Source organism: Archocentrus centrarchus, chromosome 23 (assembly GCF_007364275.1).
Source record: "Archocentrus centrarchus isolate MPI-CPG fArcCen1 chromosome 23, fArcCen1, whole genome shotgun sequence".
NCBI lineage: Eukaryota > Metazoa > Chordata > Actinopteri > Cichliformes > Cichlidae > Archocentrus > Archocentrus centrarchus.
Genome location: NC_044368.1, coordinates 8,315,150 through 8,340,271, shown reverse-complemented (window position 1 = coordinate 8,340,271; position 25,122 = coordinate 8,315,150). Strand labels below are relative to the sequence as shown.

General features: G+C 40.9%; 2 protein-coding genes across 7 annotated transcripts in view; both read right to left on the bottom strand.

The window, feature by feature from the left end:
• The window catches only part of LOC115773308 (fatty acyl-CoA reductase 1), a 55,911-nt gene extending 45,405 nt beyond the window's left edge, over positions 1–10,506 (bottom strand). The window contains exon 1 of the mRNA XM_030719946.1: positions 10,324–10,506. Within this exon, the coding sequence (XP_030575806.1) occupies positions 10,324–10,332 (9 nt within the window). The 5' untranslated portion in view covers positions 10,333–10,506. The remainder of the gene's footprint in view (positions 1–10,323) is intronic.
• A 7,264-nt stretch (positions 10,507–17,770) lies between these two features.
• magi2a (membrane associated guanylate kinase, WW and PDZ domain containing 2a) overlaps positions 17,771–25,122 on the bottom strand; it is a 276,525-nt gene continuing 269,173 nt past the window's right edge. For 3 of the 6 annotated variants that reach the window (XM_030719783.1, XM_030719785.1, XM_030719786.1), the window contains exon 22: positions 17,771–23,420. In XM_030719783.1, the coding sequence (XP_030575643.1) occupies positions 22,702–23,420 (719 nt within the window). In that variant the 3' untranslated portion in view covers positions 17,771–22,701. The remainder of the gene's footprint in view (positions 23,421–25,122) is intronic. The other 3 variants (XM_030719787.1, XM_030719789.1, XM_030719788.1) reach the window with 2 other exon arrangements.

The window sequence follows — 25,122 nt, the reverse complement described above, 5'->3', positions numbered from 1 at the left end:
TATAAGTTATAAGTTCCTTTAGGTTTTTGCTAAATTTGGTGTATTGTCTGACAACAAGCCACCCACCTACTTTAGACAACAGTGGCGACGAGGTTTAACACCCCGATGAAAGCCTGTATGGCAAAATGTTTTCTTCAGGTTAAACATGACCACACAACAAGAACAAAAAACCCATTATGGACATTTTTCGTCTTAAACTGATGCTTTAACAGTCCGACACATTCTATATGATCTTCTGCTTAATGACTGGTTCATTCTTCCGAACGACGACACACAGCACAACCAGTATCTGTGACCAAGTGATTTAATTAGCTATCCAGTGCAAAGATAGATTACAGTGCACACAGAGTAATGTAGTCCTTAACACACTATAGCCTCACCTTCTGTCCATGCCAGCTAGGTTTCTAATTAATGACAGAGGAGCTCTGGGGTGTGTTCATGAGCTCTACAACTACCTCATCCATTTATACCTCCCTCTAAAAGCCTCCACCCACCCATCTATCCGTCCTGTATGCAGATTGGAGCTTCTTAACACGAGATGTATGAACTTCCGCAGATTATTTCAGCTGCTGGTGGACAGATTAGGTTACATTAATGCAACAGTATCTCTGCGCTATACAATCGGAATCTTTTGCTCTTTGGCGATTGTGACACCCACTCTGAAATCAGACCTCACTGATCACTCCAGTGGTGTTGTGACAGTATATGAAAGGTGTGGGAAATTTAACAAGAGGATGTGCGCACGCACGCACACACGCACGCACGCACGCATGCACGCACACACGCACACACAAAGTGTTTGGTGTCAACTTCTGCAAATGGAAAGCAAATATCTTTGGGCCAGAAGAACAGGACTGTTGCTGCTGCTGCCGCTTGAGTGTGTGTTTGTGTTCGTTTCAGGGGAAAAAAAGGATGCAATCGGCTTTGGCCGTCTGCTGGCATAAAGATTAGAAGAAAGGCTGCTCTCTTCCTGGGACTGGAGCGTGAATGTGGTCCCGGAGGGCCCACTTAGAGCTGTACCTTCCTGCCAGAATAACTCGCGTGTTCCAAAAATGAGGGAAAGGGGTAATTGTGGTGCACTTCAAATTTTGCTGTGGTAAAAATGTGTTGCCTTCGAGATTAAACAAGCTTTATAATTTCATTTGTTCTGGGGACTTTATTCATGAAAATCTGCATTATTTACTTATATTGAGACTTATGGCTGATGACTGAAAAATACTTTTTATAATGTGTTCTGTCATTTCCGTTTGACTAATCACCAGATGAGTGACACCTGATATTTATGCTCAAGAGCAGGGAAAGAAAAAACTGAGGTAGCTGCTTTGGCGGCTGGCCATGTTGTTCTTTTATTAGAAGGCTGGGCATTCATCCAAAACATCCCAGACGCAGACAGCCAGGTTGGGCCACCCTGCCACAAATGGCCCTAATGGGGTCCCAGACAGAAATCAGCTCAAATGAACCCCAAAGGCTTATTCAGTTTACTCCAATAAAAAGACAAAACCAGGAGTTGTAATTTATGAGTCAGAGTAGTTGGTATGAGAGACTCTTAAGCAACAAAAAAAAAACAAAAACAAAAAAAAACAATTGCCTCAGCCATGAGTGGCCTGTCAGTCTAGTCAATCAGCCAGCTGTCATGTCATTCAATGGAAAATCTTGCTGGTGGAGGGAGGTGAATGAGGATGTACTTGTTTGACAGGCAGTACAAATCAAAAGTTGGGACAATAGAAAAGAAGAAACTGGTGTTTGGGGGAATGCATTGCTGAGGTTATATTTACCAACTATCTGCAACAGCAACTTTAAACACTAGAAGTTCATCAAAAGTTCAAGTTTTACCATCTCCGTACCAAATGTGGGAGACATTTATAACCTTGGAAGAATATTATGCAGACAGATCAATTCAATTTACTTTTTTCCTTTAATGGAAAAATAAAAATAATTGACATTTACTGACTCAAAAACTTAATTTCTGGAAAAAGCAAAAACTCTTAAAACTGGAAAGTCAATGATTGAATAATTAATGTCTGATCAGAAATAAAATAAAAAATAAACAGGGGAGATTTATGAAGGCTGGCATCTTCAAAAATCTCCCATAAAACTGACAGTTCAAAGCAAAAATAAACTATTTACTGGTTACAATGACATAAAAACCACAGTCACCGGTCTGATTATCAGATAATATCAATAAACAACAAATGCTTTTGACACCTGAGACAGGTTTCCCGCGTCAGTGAAGTTCACATCTGATAAAATAAAAAACACTGCTTGAAGAGTAAACAATTGCAATGACCCTATGATGTCTGCATATATAAACTGTATCAGGAATTTCAAATTTTGTTTAAAAAAAAAAAAAACAAAAAAAAACAAAAAAAAACACAAGGACAGTTGGACTTTACATGCCTCTAAGAGATGTTTATACCTGCTTCTGAGGAGCCTTTTAAAGTAAAACCGAGCTTAGAAACCAAAAATATGAGTGTAACAAACATCCAACACACAAACCAAACGACCAGTTCTATGAACTCAAGCAATTTCTCTCCAAAGCTATCATTCTGCTGGTTTAGAGCTTAGAAGAGCTTTATTCAGCCTGTTTCAAAGAAAAGCCTGTCACATTAAAGGAAGCAACAACACAATTACTTCCTTTAATGTGGGCAATAAAATATATTCAGTGATTGTTGTGTTTGTTGAATTGTGTTCAGAACACATACACACTAAACACAATGTTCAACCTATTATGTAACACAAGCCAAAGAGTCAATTTATGCTCACAATGCCATGGTTTGGGTGTTTGTCTTTTCTCTTCTTGGAAAACCTTATCTGATAAGGAATTCTTATTACCCAGTCTCTTGTTTTGTTTTGGGGTTTTTTGGCTTGATTACTCCACGAATGGCTCACTTCTTAAACAGTCAGTGCTCATACATTAAAGTTTGTTACGATGAGCATGAACCCAAATTACAGCCCTGAGGCCACAGCCCGGTTCTACCCACATGCCAAGTGGCATTACATGGAAATGTGTAATCGTGGAAACTTCGCTTCACCTGCAGGATCATATTTCTGGACAAGCTATCATGCCTGCAACAATGCAGGCAATAATGCAGCTGAGAAAGTAACACTGCAACACATGCCCACTGAGCACAAACCTCACCTTTGAGCAGGTAAAAACTTGAGTCTGAAACAGTCAAAAATGCTTCCTTTCTCTTTCAGCAAGCCACCAGCAAACATGTTTAAATAGGCCAACAGGTTGGTTTAGCCTATTTACACTGGTTAACTGGCATCACTCAAGAGGAATTAACTATTACTGTTTCTGGTTCGCATTATACCCAACAATATACAGATCACTAGAACTGGATTTCGCTGAAACTGACGAAGACATTGATTATTCTCAGGTGTGTTCTTCAGTTATTTCTAATACACAACACATACACACAAGAAATACTGATGTGCACTCTATCTGCATGCTCACATATGACTTTAAGGCTTTGGAGTGAGTATGAATGGATGCAAGCTGAGCTCAGTGTTCTTATATTCTCTGCTTAAATCTCCTGAATTTAATTCAGAGGTAACCTTGGTTTGGTCTTATATTCAGAAACCCTCCTCTCTGCCATACTTGGTCATTGACAACATTAATCAACACAGACAGAAAAAGCTGCTAAAACCCTCTAGTGGATATTACCCTCCAATGACAAGCAGTCACCACAGCACCCATGTCCCTGTGGGGGTTCAATGTCATACTGAAGCTATAATATCCCCCTCAGGTTCTTACCAGCACGGGGGCCCGCAGAAGCCACAGATGGGGAGAGAGTAGCAAGGTGACACATGCTAATTTACAACACCTGCTTGACCCTTCAAGGTCATATATGATGGTACTGCGTGTATAAACCTTTATAGTAATATCTGATTTTGCAGCCAGTCTTGCTGTTATGTTCTGTAAAATACTGTAACAGTTAAAAAAAAAAAAAAAAAAAACACTTCAAAATGTACAACAATCTGAATATTTTGAAGAATATTATGAAGCAACAGTTGTTCTCATAAAAGAACTTCACAAACAAAATTATGAATAAATTCAGAACAACGCAATCAGAGAACTAGCAACAGGAAAAGGAATCAAAGCTTTTGGTGCTACATCTCTCTTTCAGTACACGGCTAATCTGAGGACTAAATGAAGGAATAACTGACTAGAAAAAGCCTTCCTGTATTTAATCAGACTTGGCTCCCCTCTTTAGTTTATACTTAAAATATTCTTAAATATAACAATCTAATCAGGCCTCCAGAAAGCATGTCTCCTCTCTCTTCCTCTTATGGTCCTGACCCCCTTTTTCCCCCCACTCATTTATCCTCACCATCCACAGCCTTAAAACACCAAATGCTGATTCCGACCTGTTCAGGTATTCCCATGACAAACAGCCAACCACAGGTGCAGGGGGGTACCTCTTCTTCATTAAGCCTGGCATGGCCGACAGCAACATACTCCTGTGCTACTTTTAGCCAATTTACTTTTCATAGCTTTTGGCATCTTTAAAGTGAACGTCTGCATTTTTTGCGGTTTCTTTTAGGCCGGGGGTTCTGACTGGTTGGTTGACTTGGTGCCACTTCAGGGAATTAAAATAATCCTAAAAACAATCATTTGTTTGAAAAGCATTTTTCTGCCTTGCAGAACAGGAGAACCTGCAGAAAGACTGTTACATTCCTAACCTGACAAACAGTATCAGGAGGCACAGTATGATAATAGTCCAGTAATGTAACTGTAGGCTACGATGGACCTTATTTCCCCATCATGCACACATAAATGACCTCATAGTACCACATTATCCCAACAGAGCACCATCCCTACTGGAGCCAGGTACTGCTGGAGATCTCTTCCTGTTAAAGAGGAGTTCTTCCTTCCCACTGTCGTCAATCGTTTGCTCACAGAGGATCATCTGAGAATTTAGACTCTCTCTCTAATATTCTTGTTCTTTACCTTACAACACTTTGAGGTGACTGCTGTTGTGAATTGGGGAAATATCAGTAAAACAGAATTGTATCTTAGTATGAACTGAACTGTGACTGAAGGAAATACAAAGTTTCTTTTTTCAGTCGGTCACAGGCTGCGCAAAACATCAGCGAGGACCACCGCTGGCCCGTGACATACAGTCTGAGATCCCTGGATTTAGGCTTTTCTTAGTGTGCTCCTGCAGCATTTATCATTTAAGAGCCAAGAGCCATTTAGCTCCTCACCAGCTCTTGCACTGGTTTGGCTGGCATCACTGTATGATTCTCTGACAGAACCCTGCTGTGAGGAAAAGGCAGCACAAACAGTCACGGAAGAGCAATATGTAATTTTCCACGCATTCAAGTCACCACAAAAATGAAGCCTCTTTGTGTGTTTTGAAGCTGGTGCATGAATTGAAAATGTCAGATGGGTCAGAAGATATGAATGAACGCTGTTAGATATAAACAGCATACTTGTCAACAGGATGAGTTTTTCTTCCTGTTAGCGTTTTGATGCACTTAGTGTCGGGCAGTCTCTCTTGTTCTAATTTGAATGGACTGCCACAAAATGAGTAAAAATAACTCATTTTTATTTAGTGCCATCAGCAAATGCAAAACATCCTGTTTACATGGAGCAATCGCTCAGTATAAATGATGGACTGGCACAACGTGTTGGACCCATGTGGACATTTATGGCTCCCAGACCAATTAGCTGACTTCTCTGTGGTTATCCTCACCTTTCCAGAAGACCTTTGAAGACGGTGCCATGAAATTCAGTCAGTACAGTTTGTTCCACTGAAGACTTAATTATGCAAACGTTCATGAATAACCAGGCTGTTTTCATTCTGGAGGCAGAACACAATGGCTTTCCTTTGAAGCCACTGTTACGTTTCAATTACACACAAGAATTTAAGGCATTAGTGAAAATGAAACAAAAACAACAAAAGTAAAGTGATCATCTCTTGGCTGATCAACCTGCGAATTATGCAACATTCCAACAAACGCTAACTGACACCAAAGGACAAACTGCATGTAAGGCTCAGACGCAGGCAGCACCTGATAAATATGTGGCACCACGGGATGGAATAATTATTTTATTTGCACCATGATCCCTATACAGTTATTTAGGAACAGGGAAGCTTTTCCATTCAATCACAATCAAGTTTATCAGATGCTTTTTATTGATGCTGGCATGCTTTCTGACAGCTGTTCACTGGAAAACAACATTAAATCATGGCAGTAGTCACAGTCACGCTTTTTTCCCCCTTCAGAGATAAAAAAAAAACAGTTATGAACAGGAATAAATAAGGAAATCCACTCAAATTAGACTTTATTATGACCTTGGTATCAATAAAATCTTAATATCTATGTCTTTTTAACACCACATACCTTCAATAACTCAGCTCTGCTTGTCATAATATAGATGAGCATATTGGCACAATGAGGTAATGTTATCATCACTGTTGACTGTATTTAGTTATGAAATTTTCTGGGCATCGCAAAGGTGCAATAAACAATGTAAATCTCCAGCACAGTCTGACTGAACAGCTGACAGGTAACTGTCCTATGAATTCCCACCTAATGTCTGCTTTACCCTGTATACTTGCTATATAGGGTGTCTTTCTTGAATTGTTATACTTGCTATACTTGAGAAAGGAGGACAGGAAAGAAGCACATGTGTAAAGCTGCTGTGGACGGCAGGAACACACGCGAGGTTTCACACGTTAAGCAACCAGGAAGCAAAATGAGGGACTTTCCCTTTTTTTTGTGAAATGCATTAGCATCTCAGAAACCATGTGCTGAAGGAAAACAGCAGCCACATTTTAATTCATGTAGGAAATCAAATTAATCAGTGAAGGCAGCGTGTGCTCCTTTTCTGCAGCCATGAATGTACATGGTATAAATGAGCACACACTCATGAACACGCGTGCACACTGAGCTAACACTTATCTGAGAGCCAAATATAGGCCATCCCTTGATGATAATTAGAGCTCCTTTTGTGATCCAGATTTAGAAATTAGTGCAAGAAACTTCTCATTTTGTCCTTTACACCAGAAAGCAGCATTTATGATAAGATATCAAACAAAACATGTTCCCATGAGGAGATCAGCTTTTTCTACTAACAAGCCTCACAAAGGGACAGCGGAGGAGAGACAGGTGAGTTATTTTTACACAAAAAAACACGTTAAAATAAAAAAAGAGCTGTGCAGATGTCACGATTTAGTACCATTTTAGCTGTTGGTGTCCCTTTCTCTGGCTCTCATTATGCTGTTGTGTTTGAACCACACAGTAGGCATTATGATGGATGGATAACAGTACCTTAACCAGTGCACACTTGTGGGGAATTTATGGTTCAGCAGCGGTAACACATGGACAGTCAGTGGGCAGCTACGGACTGCCCATGTGGTGAGGTACAACTGGTCTGTGGGCTGCTCTTGCTTATGCTGTTGTTGGTCCACCAGCCAGCCTCGGAGAAGAACGAAGTCATAACATACAAAGAGCTGATGTGAAACCAAGCAAAAAGTGTCCCCTGCAGCCACTGTCTGTGCTTTTCATACTGTACTTTCTGATCTTTGATGGGGGTGTCTTTGCCCTTCTCCCACTCCTGGTGAACTCCACTGTGGCTCCCTTCCCTGTTGCCACCGACTGACACACAGCATCATCCACACCGTCTAGTTGGGACTTTAGAGGACTGCAAATGGACATGACTTTTACAGAAGTTGATGGGCAAGGTTATAAGGCTTTGGCAGTAGAGGCAGACTGATTTAACAGCGGGCACTCTGCGACGTCTCTGTTTCCGACAAACATATTTGGGACAAAGCTTACCTCTGTTGAACAATGGCGCATGCCATGCGGTGCTCATAGTGCAAGAAAAACTGTATTTGGAAAAACTCAGCAGTGATGTCTGTCTCTAGAAATCATGAAGCAGGTACTAAGAAAAGACTGTGAACCTGTGTTTCAGGTGGGAACTGTTTTTTTTCACCAACCAGAAGAAAATTGCAGATAGCTGGAATAACAGCTCAACTGATGTTTACCTTCTGTCAGGCTGTCAGTGGTGAGACTGAGCCTCTCGTCATGGGCAGATGGACACAGAGTGACATATTTACAAAGAAAGTAGTTCCTACTTGAAACTGCAACAGCAAAGTTTGTTGTTCTTTCTGAATAACTGGGCGATGATTTCTAGAAAGAGACGCTGCTCCTGGGTTTTCCAAATGTATTTATATTGTGGGTGCTTTGCATGAGTGCCCTTTAGTGTCATTATAGTGACGAGAAGGCACATATGAACAAAGAAACGGGCAACTCACGCAAAAAACAAACCAGAAGGACAAATATTTCCAAAGGCCAGAGAAAAAAAAAGAAACAAAAAAAAAAGATGAGATATCAGGGTGAACTGTCCCTTTAACTAAGTCCCTGCCAGTTAAACCCATGATCCATGTACTGCAGCCTGAAGGATGCACAGTATCTCGCTGTACCATCAGATCTGTGAGGGAATCTGCACTAAATTGGTTCATTTTCAGTGCTCTGATGCATATTCGTGTGGCTCCAGAAAACATTTGAAAAACATATGAACACACAAGGCCTTGAACACAAGCTGGTCACTACCGGCAGACACCATGATGGAGAGGGATCCCAGTCAGACCCCTGAGCAGACAGGGGGGGACTGAAACGGTTCACCTCCACATGGCGCACCACAGAGACACGTGGTCGTTACCGGGTTTCTTATCTGGAGCAGAGGCGACCGGTTTTTTTTTTTTTACACCCGCACAGACACACATACAAAGATAGTCACCCCTGCGACAGCTACAAAGCAATTCAATGGAGTTTACATCATCTCCAAATCAAGCAAACGCTCTCCGGCTCAACTGCATCAAGCCCGAGGGCGCTAAGCAGTCACTTCCGGTGTTTGCTTTCAAAATAAAACTTAAGTAACGAAAAAAAGGGGGAAATGTCCAGTTTTATTCCTCCCTAAACAGGTGAGATTTATCGTGCATGAAGAGGTTTTAGTGCCAGTGTCTTAAGACTGCGACTACAAGGCTTTGACTCGAGTGCAAAAAATATTTCCCCTCGCAAATACTTCCGATATTATAATAATAAGAAAAGCCAGAAACTAACCAAAACAAACTGAACTGAAATGAGCAAACCCACTCTGGAAACTATCTAAAACCAACATAATGACACAACAAGGGAGAGAGAGAGACCCTTCAGAAAGAGTCTAATAAATTTTTCCTGGCCCAAGACCCGACAAATAGTCCAAAACTCATAACTATATTAATTTAATGAGGATTTAAGAGTCGCAAGAGTAAAAGCCGGAAACACAGATTACTGAATATTTTTGCCTAAGAGTCAAACTTGGGAATTTGGGTAATATTAAAAGTAGCAGCTCATAATAAATAAATAAAGAAAATAAAAAATGAAGTTAAAGGAAAAACAAAAAAATACGATAAGATTGTGTAAAGAGCAGAGCAAATGGCATTAATAAATAGTACACTATAAATCTAAGAAACTAATCTCAGTTCAAACCAATATAGAGCCATATGTTCGGGGATTTGAAGCTATTAACAGTATATCTAATAAATATGTTGGTAATTTAATGAGCAATGTAACTCAGAGTTGATCTAAACTACTTCCATCCACGTGAAACCACTCAGGGTACAAAGTTAAAGTCCAAACCATCATTTTCCAATTCCCCTAATCAGCTGGTATGGTCCGGGTATAAATAATAGCCTTAACAGTCAGATTTAGTTTAGAAATATTTACCTACAACCTGGTCATAAAAACGCTTCTAGTGTATTTGACCATGCGGTCATAAGATGCGCAAAAAGAAGCAATTAAATCGATCATTAATCACAGATTCAAAACCAATTACAATGAAGTTATTTAACTAACTATAAATCCTTTATATTTTAGTATATTAATATGAAACCCATCATTCCTACTTCCTATCTAACTGGCGCTATCTGCTGCCGGCTTGCCGCAGCTTGCTCCACGCCGACTGCGGCTCCCGCTGCCCCGCTATCCTGACGTTGGAGGTGACTACAGCTCCGTGCTATGTGCTCTCTCTCCCTATGCAACTCCCACGTCCACGTTCAAATAAATTACCGTCAAAAAAAAGCGAAAACGCTTAAAAAAAAAAAATCTACCAGCTGGTTGTTTAGAGGGACCCTCTGAAGGTTTTAAGCCCCGGCATGCTGATGCTCAGTCCTGCCGCTCCCGAACCCACATCCGACAAAACCGGTGAAAGATGCTCCGGCAGCGGCGTGCCACGACACACCGCCGCTTCCTCAAATCACTATCAAACTCTCACGACCGAAACGCTTTAGCTCTTATGTCAAAGCAGATGAAAAAATCGCTCCCTACCGTAGACATCGGTTGGCGCTGGTGGATGCTTCCTCTTGAGGCTGTCAAAGAGGCTGTGCGGCGGAGCAGCTGCGGTCTCTTTGCCTCCTCCCACCGGCCGCCCCTGGCTCTGGCTCGTTAGGATACTTCCAGGGTAAGAAAAGCCCGGTTCTGGGAAGCCGACTGCCTGTCTGTCTGCGGACTAGAGCTGCGAGACAGACTACTACACAAATATGAGACTGAGTGGGCAGGGCGTGTCACCCCGCGGTGGCCCTCCCCTAGTCCCGCCGGTACATGTCGTCCTGCTGCGTGCTGAGCTGCTGAGCCAGCGCCACACCAAATTGTATTCAAAAATCGTGGCATGCTTGGTATGTACAAGTCTTTTGTTGCTGAAAAACGAAAGGGAGGGCTGTTTAATGAATCAGAATATTAAATTCGGCACTCAGCTGACACAAAAATAAAGTAGGATATTGCTATTTTTAAACGTTTTGAGGGATTTCATTCATTGCTAGATTACTATTACTCCCAACAGAGAAACAGGGAAAGTGCAGATTGCAAAACACAAGAAAATATAACTAAATATATAAATCTACATACGACAAAGTTAAATCAAATAATAAATAGAATAAAAATAGAATTTAAGATATTTCCACCCGATAAGTGTCCTGCCCTTATATATTTTAACTGCAGTAGGTTGTAAAGATGTTCTATATCACTCATAGAGGAGCTGAAAGCGCCTCCTACTAAAAATTTCTTTGCTGTTTGATCAGCAGGTCATGCAGGAGGTGTGATGTTTTATGCCTTATGTTCAGCAGGGGTTATGCAACATTCTTCTCTCAGGGGGCTTCAGGGTCATTCCTATTGCCACTGGCTTGATGTGGCAAAGAAAACTGCACTCGCAACAACAACCTGGTGAAAAATGTGCAACATTTTGTTGCACTCATTTAAAGACCTAAGCTTCCTCACGTGCATTTGGTATACACTGACACAAATAACCATCAGGCAATAGTGGCTTCTGTGTCATATGTCTTTTCAAGATTTTACACTGGACAAGTAAATTATGGTGTCTGAGTAGAGCGTTCACATCCCAACACAGTAAATGTGGGACAAAGCATACGGGACACTGATGCTGAAAGGCATTAATCTTGAACATGACCTTCGCAACTCCTCTGCAAAGACTCTGAAGTTTAGTCTGATGTGATACTCTTCGTACTCGTCCTTTTTTATCCATATAACCTTTAAAACTCTTTATTTCAGTTGTTTTGGAATCACCACTGTTTTTTCCAGGGTGGAATGAGTGTACTACATTCATCTTTAATGACTTTAAAAACAAGAACTGGACACACAATTTATTTAGGATTTTCTCTAACACACAGGGTCAAAAGTGTACATACAGGCTCGAATACACTCACTTAAATCTTTTAATAAGTGGTGCTGAAGGTTCTAAAATGTCTTCTAACTTGAACTCGCCAAGGCCTATTATCTTCTCATTAGTGATCATGATTCACTACAGCTGGTAGGACTGACCAACTCAGAACGACGGGAAACTCCAAGGAACTCAGTGAAGACCTAAGAAGGAGAACAGTACATTTACACAAGTTGGGAAGGTCTCTTGGAACCATTTCTGAGCAACTGCAGATTCCAAGAGCATCAGTTCAAACAACTGTATGTGTCACCCAAAATTGGCCATAATGAAAAGATGTATGTTTGGACGAGTAAAGGTGAGGCTTTCAAACCTAAGAACACAACATCGTGCTCTGGGGCTGTTTTACTGCCGGTGGCACTGGAACATCGCACAAAAATTGGTTTTGGAATGGATAAAGCAGGCTAACATTATGTCTGTGTAGATTCTCAGTTATCCAGGTCATAGTAGTCTCTGGAGCTTGAAAAAGGCGACTGGACTTCTTTTTGTTTCTTGAAGACGTTTCACCTCTCATCCGAAAGGCTTCTTCAGTTCAACTGAAACCACTGATTAAATATGACCCACGCCCCCTTCACACCTGGGCACATGTGTTCAAGCACATGATCAATAGAGGGTCATAACCACCTCCAGGGGACTATGCCCACAGGGGTTTAAATACCTGGGTCTCTCCACCTTTTGGTTGAGAACTGAAGAAGCCTTTCGGATGAGAGGTGAAACGTCTTCAAGAAACAAAAAGAAGTCCAGTCGCCTTTTTCAAGCTCCAGAGACCAGGCTAACATTAAGCTTCCTTAAATGGCCTTCCAAAGGCCCTGACTTCAACTCTATTGAAAATTTGTGGACTATGCTTCAAAGCATGCGTCTGTGACAGGAAACCAACCAATTTAAATGAACTCTACCAAAAAAAGAAAAGTGGTCAAATATCCAGTCGGAATTATGCCAGAAGCTTGTTTATGGCTACTAAAAGTGTCTGGTCAAGGTGCAGCTTGCTAAGTGATTTTTTTTTTTTTTGGCCACAGCGGCTTTTATCAGTAGTGGAGAGAGACAGGAAATGGGGGAAAGATGCAGGGGAAGACACGCGGGCAAATTGGCGACGGGACCCGAACCCGCGCCGCCTACACATAGGTATAATGCGGCATATGTATGTGGTCGCCGGTTTCACCACTAAGCCACCCGGGCGCCCTGCTAAGTGATATTTAACCAAATATTAGTAGGAGTTTACATATTCATTTGAGCCTGTACATATACTTTTGACAATGTGTGGATTAGAGAAACTCAAACTTGTGCACCCAATTCTTGTTTTTTAAAGTAATTAAAGATCCAAAGAAATGTAAAGATGTTAAAGAAATCATTACAAGCCCCCAAATTACCATGACATTTATGCCGGTGAGTGTATGTAAACTTCTGAAAAAAAGCCAATTTTGAGCCTGGAAAAACTCTTGCAATAACCCACTAATCACTCTTAAAACGCACAGATCAAATTCTAACATATTGGTTACAGCCAGATACTTAATGCTCCAGCTGATTTCCTACCCTACATCTTTGATTATTGACTATAGTTGGTCATAGCTTGGGTATGAATACAGCATGATACAACTCATGTCATGGTGCACAGAACAGGCCAAGCACACAGCTCATGAGAATGTATATTATGCACAAACGTGTGTGTGCTTGTGAGTGGAAACATCCATCCCTCGTGGCTTTTGCATCTCCTGGCCATGAAAAAATCCCACTATGTCAGGATTCATAAAGAGAGGGCTGCAAACTGGGCTTTGACCCACAAACCTTAAATTGGCCCTCACATGCTGACAAGACATGTTGCTGCTGAGTGTGCTGGAGAACCTCTCCTTTTTTGATAAGAGGGATACAAAAACAAGACAACCTTCTCCTACTGCAGGCTTTTTCTGCAAGTAATTCTGGTTATGCAACAAATTATTTCATCAGCAGTCAATTTCTGCTGATGTCGAAAATCTAAAGTTGTGGTTTAAACACATTTTACAGATGGTGCTGGTGGACTGCATGAAATAATACATGCACAGGACTTTCCAGACATAGTTTTTGGCCCACCCTCCATATGACTTAATCATTTTTCCTGCAACTCTGGGAAAATTTGTCCAGTTAATGAGGGAGGGAACAGACCTTTCCTGTTCTGGAAGTCTGCACAGCTTCTCCCACATGGAGATTTGTGAATATAATTACTGTGAAATGAGGAAGAACCCACTTTTTAGTACCAAAACAATTCCTGACACACCTCCTATTGAAGTATCAATTAAGCTGCTAAAGTGAAACAATCTGAGATCCACATCCTGGAATCCTGAGTTTTCTTGAAGGACAAAGCCATTTTGATTTGAGTTATCTCTGCACTGCAGTCATTTTACTGGCAATATATTTAATGTTGATGAGATGCTACAGAATGAGGGGAGAGCAGAGACATCCATCAAGCGCTACTGCTCCGGAAATCTGACTCATGCCTCCTGCCAACTACATTAGTGCGTGTGTGTTTTAAAGATACCATTAAGGCAGTGTGTGCGAGATCCAAGTCCATGAGGCGTGGCGTTACCAGAGTGTGTCCAGTTTAAATGAACAGTTTCAACTAATAAAATTATTTCCTTACACAATTTAGGCTTTCTACTGTGATTTGAACTGGACCATGTATAAAATGTAATGGATTTCCTTTACAAGGAAATGGAATGGCATTTATATAAACCCCTTCTAGTCTTACCGACCAATCAAAGCACTATAAACCACATTTATCTATACAATCATATACTGCTGTATTTCATGCCTTATCTACCTGACATCTAGTCAATTTAGTATCACAGATTACCTGAGAAACCAAGCGCAAGAAGAACTGGCACACACACACACACAGAGGACCCATATGAATTTTGAATATAGTAAGAAGACTTATTATTTTCCTTATTTTCTGTTATACATATACTGTTATAAAGGTGGAAACTCATATTAAAGAAGGCCAAAGTATTAAATAATGAGTACAATGTATGCAGAAGCAATCCCGCTCCAGGTTCAGGTGGCCTTTTCTACTGTTGGCCCATATCCCTTATCTAGTAATCTGAAGCACACAGCTCTGAAGCCCCACCCACCTGCTGTTCAAACCTTCTGTTTGCAAGTGGCAGCCAATTAGAGAAAAGCTGGCTTATAGCGGTACATCCTACTTCAAAAGCAGAAAAATGTTCACACCCCACATCCTGCAAATTTTTATCTATTATTTTTGCCATTAACTCAGTTAAATTTCACTTAAAAGGTCCAGCGTCAGTAAAGTCTCACTTGTTTATTTTTCCTTAAAAAAAAACAAGAAAAACATTCATTAGGTTACGTATTTTTCTCAGCTTTCCAGTCGTCTGTTTGCCCACCCCACAATTTGTGAACCACTTGTTTAAAAAAGAGGGGACAGGGAGCTGAAGCAACTCTTTTCAGACAGGATGAATTAAGGGGCTGCACCAAGGCCCAGCTTACGAAAAATAAAACATTTTCTGAACCGTAAATCATGAAAAACTAGTCTAAGAATAATAATATGAAGTTGGAATGGATGCTTAATAGGTCCACTTTAAGTACGGTTTGATAAACATTTAAAGGCAGCCTTTCATCTCTATCATCCTCCTTAGATGGAGCTGAGCAGGCTGTTAAGGTCAGTGCTAAGCTTGTTGTTTTCCCAGTGGAGACATGAGGACAGCTCTGGATTGATTTGCTCCTGTGGTGAATACACACACCAGCCAGCAACCTCCAGCTGGCAGCAGGCAGACCCGACCGGCGCTGCCTCCGCAGGAGAGCTCGTTGTCCTGCCCCTGCGGTGCATCATCTCACACTCTTCCTGCCTGCAAGCTGCAAAGATGTAGGCACGCATAGGAAGACACCCTGTTAGCCAAAACATGGCAAGACTGAAAGAACGGTTTGCCCTTTTTCTTCACATTATTACACCACGGACACGTAAAGCTTTGAGAGTGAAATGTCGTGCATGCGCATACTTTCAAAATCAAAATATCACTCATTACAGGACATGCAGTTCTTTTCAGATGCATCATAAAACAAACCATAAAATGTTGCCCTGAGACAAGAATGTGGTACATGATGTGACATCCGCTAGTTTATGAAACTATAATATCCCACTGGATGATAAAATCCCCTAAACATGTTATAAGAGATGTCTGACTAATAACTTTATGTAAGTTTAACAATTATGAAACCATGGGGCATAAAAATGAAAGCTTGGGCTGTACTGACCTCTAGTGAAGACATGACAAATGTGCACACAGGCAAAAAAAGGAGCTGATTTTCTGTCCCCTCCAGCATATAAAAGGAACTTAATTTTGTTTTTTTGTTTTTTGTTTTTCAAGATCACCAGCATGTGATTAAACAGGTAAAACCATTAACACCAGATCATTTCTCTGGTAGTTGTGTCGGCAGAATATAATCCAGTTATCAGACGCCTCCATGTGGCCAAACAGACACACTTCAATGGAAACTGTTGAGCAGAGGCCAAGTGCAGTCGATCTTGTGCAGAATATACAACAAATCAATACAGAGCATTTTGTCTTACACGTCTACTTAAATAATTTATGAATAGTATACAAACAATTAATATAGTTTATAGCAGATGGTAACATTTCAGTTTTAATGTATAATCAGACAGATTTGTGAAGTCAGTAACTGGTGATTTATACTTATTTATACTATACAAGTTAAAAATGGAAGAAGTTGATTTAGGCACGATGCAAATAATCAGCTTTGAATTCACTGGCTACAGCTGTTGAATTGAAAATTCACTTTTCTTTAGTAAAGATATTCACATATGTCAACTTGTGTTCTGGTAAACTGATGGGCTCAGCATTGAAAATCAATTATTCAATTATTATGTGCATTAATTGTGACACTTCATTAGTTACACCTGTTCAACAGCTCATTAATGCACATTTCTAATCTGGCAGCAACTGAACATATTTAGTCATGTAGACACATCCACATGACCCAGTTGTTGGGAGTATTTCAGAAACTTCTGATTTACTGGGATTTTCCTGCACAAACATCTTTAGGATTTACAGAGAATATTTAGTGAGCAGCAGTTCTCTGGGGGGAAACTCTTTTGTTGATGCCAGCGGTCAGAGGAGACTGACCAGACTGTTTCAAGCTAATAGGAAGGCAACAGTAACTCAAATATCCACTAGTTACAACTAAGCTATGGAGAAAAAGCATCTCTGAAAGCACATAATGTCAAACCTTGGAGCAGATGGGATACAGCAGAAGGCCACATCAGGTGAACAAAAGCAGTTCTCAGAGCTCTCACCAAATAGCTAGTGGTGTTGGGGATATTTTCTTGGTACACCTTAGGCAGGATAACGTGCCATCATCTCAAAATGGTTTCTTGAACATGACAAGGACTTCTCTCCACAGTCACCAGATCTCAGTGCAGCAGAGGAGCTTTGGGATGTGATGGAGTGGGAGATTCACACCATGCATGTACAGCCGACAAATCTGCAGGAACTGTGTGACGCTATCATGTCAATATGGACCAAAACCTCTGAGGAATGTTTCCAGCAACTCATTGAATCTGTGCCACAAAGACGTAAGGCAGCTCTGAATGAAAAAAACAGACAACAGGCTACTAGCAAGGTAGTGGCTGGTGAGTGTATATCTGACATTAAATAGAAAAAAATGAACTCTCCAGTAAGTTAATCTTGAGTTAGCTACTAAGCAACCAAACTATGTTAGCAACTAAAATGACAGCACATAAATCATAAATGATCCCACTTGAACAATAAATCTACCAACTCTACCAACCATGTAGTTCAGTTTGGTTTATGCATTATTTAACTGCTTGATTCCCTCCATCTTTTTGGCCAGATTTTATTTTTTGAATAGTTTGTACATAAAAATCGTTTGTTGACTGAATCTTGTGTTTGGCAACCTCTCCTCCACTTCGTTCTCTTTCCCTTTAGGCATGGCTGTAAAAGAGAGAGAAAAAAAATCCACAGTAACTCACAGAGCATCATATCCTCAGAAATTTCCCATCTTGTGTCAAGAGTTGTTTATTTTGACAGCGTTTCAGAATATCATACAGGTAAACAAGATTTTTGCAAAAGTTAATATATTCATAGTGTTGCATTTCATAAAAATAGTTGCTCCACTTACAGTCTTTGTGACCATCAATAGCACACCGAGTCATATTTATAGAGATATTTGTTCAGAGTCTACACACTGCTATAACACTACACAGTGATACTGAGCCGCTCAGGTTGTTGGGGTTTATATTGTGGTGCAAAAGCCTGTTTGTTCTACACAAACACGCACTTGAACGCACCTGTAGGTATTTTTTATTTTTTTTAAATTTACCTAAAAAAATTACTTACAGTTTGGCTCAATGGAGACAGCTCAAATGTGGAAAGCAGTGATTTGTGCAAAGGCTGAGCGAAAAGGACACGTTTCCTGCTTCTGCACCAATCAGAAATCACAAAATAAAGGAGCAGTCCAACTAAATGGGTATGACGTGACAGTGTGTAACAGAGGCATTCTACAAGTCTCTGAAATGCTCAATCGTTTGCTCCTGGCTTATGATTCCTCCGTTCCTCAATGCAATAACTCCTATTTCAAACCCTCTGTGTTAAGTCAGTCTGCTTAGTCTGTGTGTAATTATGGATTACAATGGCAAACATAATGACTTGTCTCCCTCTGCTCACTCAAACGCTGTCAGTACTTTCCTCAGAAGAAGGCCTTTTTTTAAAAAATTCCCTGATGCTGGCTCATTCAAGGGAAAAATTACTTCAAATTAACCATTTGTTAGACTCCTCCCACTGAACAGCCATTCAGTACAACTGTTGTAACTCAAAGACTGCACTGCAGGCCTGTCAAGCTTTGGATTCATGCTCTTGACGGTGTGGTGTGCCTGCCATTTGACACATTTTAGGGTGGGTGATATCTATGTGCAGTTATTTAATCTCAAAACTAAAAACAGTAGCAAAGGTGACTCGAAGTATTGCTTTATCTGCAATCGTTTGCAGGGTGACTAACAGTGTTGAGGATTAGAGAACGACATGTGACTGTAGTAGTAGTTTCTTTATATTATTTCAGTCTTGGTTTAGTATTATGGGGTTTTGTTAGCTTCTCCCAGTGTTCCTGTTTTGTATGTAAGCTTGTTTCTACCTAAATTTCAGTTTAGGTATCTTGAAATTTCAATTTACTAACTCAGAATTAGGGTTGAGGTTAGAGTTGGTCTGAGAAATGCTGAGAAAAATAAATTGAATTTGGCAAGAAGAAACAATCCAAAATAATAACCAGAAATTTTGACTCACAGATCACCAAAAAAAAAAAAAGTCTTCCTCTTTAGTTGCAGAAAAGAAAACTTTATTCCAGCGGCTGAACCAAGCTTCCATGCATTTCATGTTCAGTGTCTGTTTATGCTTCTGTGTTTAGTTAGTCCTTCATTGCATTTAGATTTACTTTCTGTCATGTTACCTAATATGTTCAGCTGTCTGTTTCCCATTTCCCTGATTACCCTCTGTGTGTATAAATAGTCCTGTCTCCCTTTAGGTTAACTCTTAGTATCTTTATGCTGTCCCCCGTGTTCTTCCCAAGCTTCATTTTGGCTTTCTTTATCTTTGTTGCAACTTTCTACAATAAAGGCTGGGTGTTTATGTCCTCACTCCACTTCACTATTACAGCCACCACGCACACTTGTGCAGCGCACATGGAGACAGATGGGCACTGCTTTGTGGTCACACAGCGATGTCATCATGAATTAACCTCTCAACAAATGTTCACAGAAGTTTTTGCGTACTTTTTTAAGAAATTAATATCCATTCCATTTTCTTAACTCCTTACTGAATTTGGGGTCATGAGGGGCCGGAGCCTATATGAGATACCACAGGACAAAAGTTAGGATACACTCTGGAGAGGTCTATCTAACACAGAGAAACAGACACTCACTGACACTCACATTCACACCTATGGCTAATTTAGAACCACAAATTGACTTAAAATGCATGTCTTTGGACTGTGGGAGGAAGTTGGAATACTGGGAGAGGACCCACGTAGGCACAGGGAGAACATGCAAACTCCACGCTGAACAAGGAACCTTCTTGCTGTTGGTTCTCAAGTGTGAATAAAATTGAACTGTTGATTGTTATAAGCCATTATGACTTTGACTGGACATGAAGCTCGTATTGAGGACCCACAGTGAACACCTCTCAAGAAAGGTGCACAAGTCTAGATGACACTTTTATGCAAGCACCATCTAAAATGTGAATTTACTGCAGTCTTGGAGCTCTACCAAGATGTTTTTATTTTCAGAATAGGGGATAATTCAGATTTGTACTGAAATCTAGTGAATACCACCTACTATAGCTTATTTTTAGGCTTCACTACTTTTTGACCACTTCATGAGTGCAACTATTAATATCGATACAATAACACTCATATCAATTTAAAACTTTTGACAAGCTAGCAAACACGTATGATGCAATAGTAGTGCTTTTATACAATATTAGCACAATGTTCTCTTTGTCTCTAACTTTGTCAGTACAGTAGCCTTTTTATTCTCTGCTGACTGATACTGTGCAACACAATGTGCTGAGTTTTATCACAGTTCATGTTTTTCTTACTCATTGTATCTTAGTCCTCCTCAACAAACAGAAGGGAGCACCGTGCTGTGTATTTATAAGGTCCTGCTCTGCAAAAATTGCTCGTCATCTCTTCTGTCTTGTTACATTTAAATGCAGGACTCAATGCCAGGTCCCAGGACTTTCCTTGTTTTCGCACTGAACTTGGAAAAACTGGATCAAATGCTACAATACATACCGGTGGAATGAGCTTAAAAAATATGAAGTTCTGAAGCTACCTTTTCTTATTTCATTAGAGCATTTAAAATATTACTTCAAGCTGCTTTTGTACCCTTGTCTCCCTTCAGGAATAGACCCATATCTCAAGGAAGCCGAGACCTGTTATTTTTGGTATAGTTCACTTTCTTCTAGTGCGAGTATTGCTTAGATTGTAGAGGTTTATAAAACTACCAATTCAAAGAAGTTTCCCCAACACTGTTTAATAGTACAAGCAGAGTAACATTTGTAGTTTTGTGTAGTTTATGTTCCAGCAACCTCAGCCAATGCTCTCTGGGACAGATGAGACACTCTGTCCAACTTCGCCTGACAGTCTTCATCCTAAAACCCTTTCCTCCTGTGATGTTTAAATGCCAAGTTTCTTTCAAGTACCTCCGCCTGAAATCAAGAACGCACTGTTTGAAGTCTCAGTGTCACCGTTTTATCAAACATTGTACAAGAATAGAAAGCTTGACAGGAACTGTGGCAGTAACCAAAGGCGGCAGGGCTTAGCTAGTTGCGAGCTTGATATATAGAAATACAAGAATTGCCTTCAAAGTCAGTCAAATTCTGGGGCAGGTAAGTGAATGCTAAAAAAAAAAAAGAAAAAAAAAAGAAAGAAAACCTCCAAAGAGCTTTGGCATGGATATGTATGTCTTAATATCACACAGTGTAGACAGAATCTCTTAAAAGAAATTTAATTCAGCAGCTGACAAACGTGTCACGTTCACATGAGCGGCGTTCATTCCTTCATTCAGGATGCAGACTGTAACACGAGCGAGCGCCTGAGAAGGCGAGATTGATTCTCTACTGAATTAATATCAGATTTTATTAATTTGGTTTGGTTTAGGTGCAAAGCTCTGTCTGCCATGTGGCGACATTTGATTACACAATCTCATATAAGCGATTCTTCATGGAAATTACTGGTGTCAGACCTCATTAAGAAATCAGTAATGAAAAGCATCATGACCCGAGATGAACCACTTGCACAGAAAGGGACCATCGATACCTCTGCTAATGGACTCATTTTCATACACAAGCTTGTGAAATAACTTATATATTTCACCATGTCACACTGAAGAAATACAGTTTATATTTATATCTGTAGAGTGGGTGTTGTATAGCAGCCTCTGTTGAACTCTGCAGTATTTCTGTGGTTGAACCTTTGTCCTCAGTCTAAGGCACTCTGCCCCTTGGTCATTATCATGCAAGCTCCTTCTCTCAGTGTCCAGGTGGACACCACCGTCGTAGATTGCTTCGATCGTTAAGTACAGAAGAAAGAAAAACAGACTGAAACCCGGATGATTCAAACGGACCGTGCAGTCGATCGCAGCAGGCCTGCTGAGACCCAGAACTGCAATCACAGGGCGGAACAGGAGTGTACAGGAGCGAGGAGCCGCCTAAAGATCCGGTCCATCTCGTGCTGCTTCGCCCACTTATTTGTAGTCTAGAATTTCCATATGTTCACTTAAAGATGATCTTATTTACAAAACGTTCCCACATATTCATATTTGTTCTAATATATCTATGTCTATAATCATCTGATAGATTATTCAAGACAGGTTCAGGCCCATACAGTCTTTGTTAAGGCAAAGTTTCTGCTGATGAGTAGATTTCATCTCTGCGGTCGCTCTTTGATCCATTCACTCTCATCACAAACATCTTTTTAACATTCCATTTCATAAAATAGACTCCACTGTGTAGATATATAAAAAAAAAAAATCCATCCCACAGTAACTTCCTGCCACTTTGTTTATATTTGCATGTTTGCCCCCTGGTTCTGGTCGGGGAGAACTCAAAATAGAGGTCTTTAAAATTCATTTACTCCACAAATGATTCCCACCACGCTACACAAAGACTCTATTTGCTCTTCTTCTTTTTTTTTCTTTTTTTCTTTGTTAAATTGGATGATTTTCCAGTTCTTAAGGTGGTAGGTGTAAAATATGTTTTTCCAAAATAATTTAAAATACAGTTTCATAAATAAAACTTTAAAAACACGTGGTCCAGATCCCTCCCCCCGGTTTTGACTCTATGGGAGAACAGGTCGATGAGGGGATGTAAGAGCACAGGAGGGTGTGAGGATGGTACTTTCATCCAGATGGAGTGGTTTAGTTCAGATGAGTGTGGCCACTGTTTTCTGCTGGAGCTGCGGGGTTATCTGCTCAGAGTGGACGTGCCTGTGCGCAGGGTGCTGGGCAGCTTGTCTGATCCAGGGATCTTCCAAGGTCCAGGAGAGACTGTGGCCTTCCTCCCTGCTGCGATGCTGCTGCTGGTGCTCTTGTTGGGCAGGCTTGGCCGGCTCTCTCCCTGGCCCCTGTCTAGTTCCCTGGGCCTGGACTTGCTCTGCTCCAGCTCCCCCTGCTTTGTGGCACTCCAACGCTCCTCATCTTCCCTGCTGTTCCCGTTAGTGTGTGGGAGCTTAGAGCTGCTGGGAGAGTGAGTGGACACTCTATTGTCCCCAGTATTTCTCTCTTTGGACCTTCCTCTGGTGCTCCTGGAAGGTCTAGGCTCTCCGATCTGCCCCTCCTTGCCCCCGTCCCCATCAGGAGTGGGCTGCATCCTGAGGCCCTTGTGGGTGGACCTGCCACCCTCCTTCTTGGCTCTGCTGCTCCCGCTGGTTTTAGCCGCTCTCCTCGCATGGCTAATGGGATCTGTGTTTAGCAACTCGGCTTTCTGGGGGCTCTTTGAACACTCCGTCCTGCTGTCTCGTGCCACCGGGTCTCGATGGACATCCTGAGGTGGCAGATGAGGAGGGTCGGGGGCTGGGGCCAGATGAGATGAAGGCGATGACATGGAAAGGCTGTCGATGGGAGGGGCTATTTCCGACAGGCTTGGGGAGGCTGAAGGGCGACCATCCCATGGGGCGGCATTGTCTAGAATGCATACAGACACAATCAATAACAAGATAATGACACAAACCTAAAAGCTTGCACACCACTCCACAACCAAACACTAAATAAGAGAAATTCTAATCATCACAGCAATCATTCCTATTCTACAAGCTGGAAGCACTGAGGTAAATATCAGATCAGGACTATAACCTACTTTCAAATGTGTCACAGGGCAACTCTACTTTTAGACAACATCCATCTGCCTCCCATAACTCTATTTAAGGCCTTGGCCAATCTAAAATGTTGGCGGAAAATCGAAAACAGGTTTAATGAAATGGATGATGTACCCAATAGGGTGGTGCTTTAGTGAGAATGAAAACCTCAGGGGCAGAGTGCCTCTCTCTCTCTCTCTTTCTTTAAAGCTGGAGGAAGTCTGTATGAGTGTAGCTTCCGCAGTGAATCTGCGGTGCGTTCCTCCACAACTCTCCACTCTCACGGACTGTTAGCTTCTGTTTCCGCACCGATGAGCCTCGGTCCCTCGGCCATCAGTCATTTTCAGTGGTCTAGGCAGGGGGCAGAGGCTAGGCTTGCTACACTGGCGCCATGAGGCCCAATTATAAGAGGTTCTGGAGCATTTTAAATGCAGGACGAGCGGGAGAGAATACTTGGTCATTTCTGAGCACACTGGAGCTTCACAGTGTTTTACCGACAGTATGCTGGGTACGATGCCAGATCAATTAATCTCCTTACATTGCTGCTGAGTCGGCATATCACATTACAAAATAAATATCTGGATCCGTACTCAGCAAAATAGTTAAAAATGGAAGTTATAAAAGCTTATTTTTTAACTGCTTAGCAGGAGCAGAATTATATGGAGGTCTGAAACTGCCAAAAATCAGTACTGCGACTAAATACGCAGTAAGTATAATAAATAAATACATTTTCAGCTCAGTTTCTTTATTTATCGCCTGACTGTGAGGCAGGTGTCAGCTAACCAAAAGCTACAAAGTTGAACCCACGACACACTTTCAATGTCAGTACCCTCACTTTCATACTGAAACAAAGAATAAAGAAATAAAGAAATGTAAAAACAAAAATCAGGGCCTGAAATAAATAGGAGAGGAATGCAAGGGGGAATAATACATACAAAACATATAAACTTTAAAAAGAACATAATAAATAAAACAGGATTGAAAATAAATTGTAAAGCAACTCACATTTTCCAATTTATACAGTACTGTGCAACATGTATGTTATGTCTGTCAAACTGTAGTTTCTTTGGCATTTTTAAGAGATTCAAATGAAGAAATGGGAACAAGTTGTTTTTTTGCAATAGGGTGTTATTAACAAAGTGTCAAAAGATACAGTGTAAAATTGGTTCTTTGCCAAGTTGTCTGTTATGTGTAGACACAACTCTGGTTGATCCCTTGAGTTAGGTGCCTTTTTCATGCTAATATGATTCAAAGGTCAGTGTTAAGTCATTTAACAAACAAAACATTCCTCTAAAAATGGTCAGGTACAAGGACTGGACTGAAAATGAGTGAAAAAGCAGCCAATGTGCAACAAAAAACTTTGAAGGACCTTTGGAAAGCCTGGAGAACTATAGCTCAAGAGCACTTACAAGAACACCTGGCTCCTTGGAAGTAAAATATGAAGAAATGAGGGCTGGCTCAAAACCTTTGCACAGTGCTGTATATATTTCAGTTTCTAATTATTATTATTATTTTTTTGTTTGTTTCTTAAT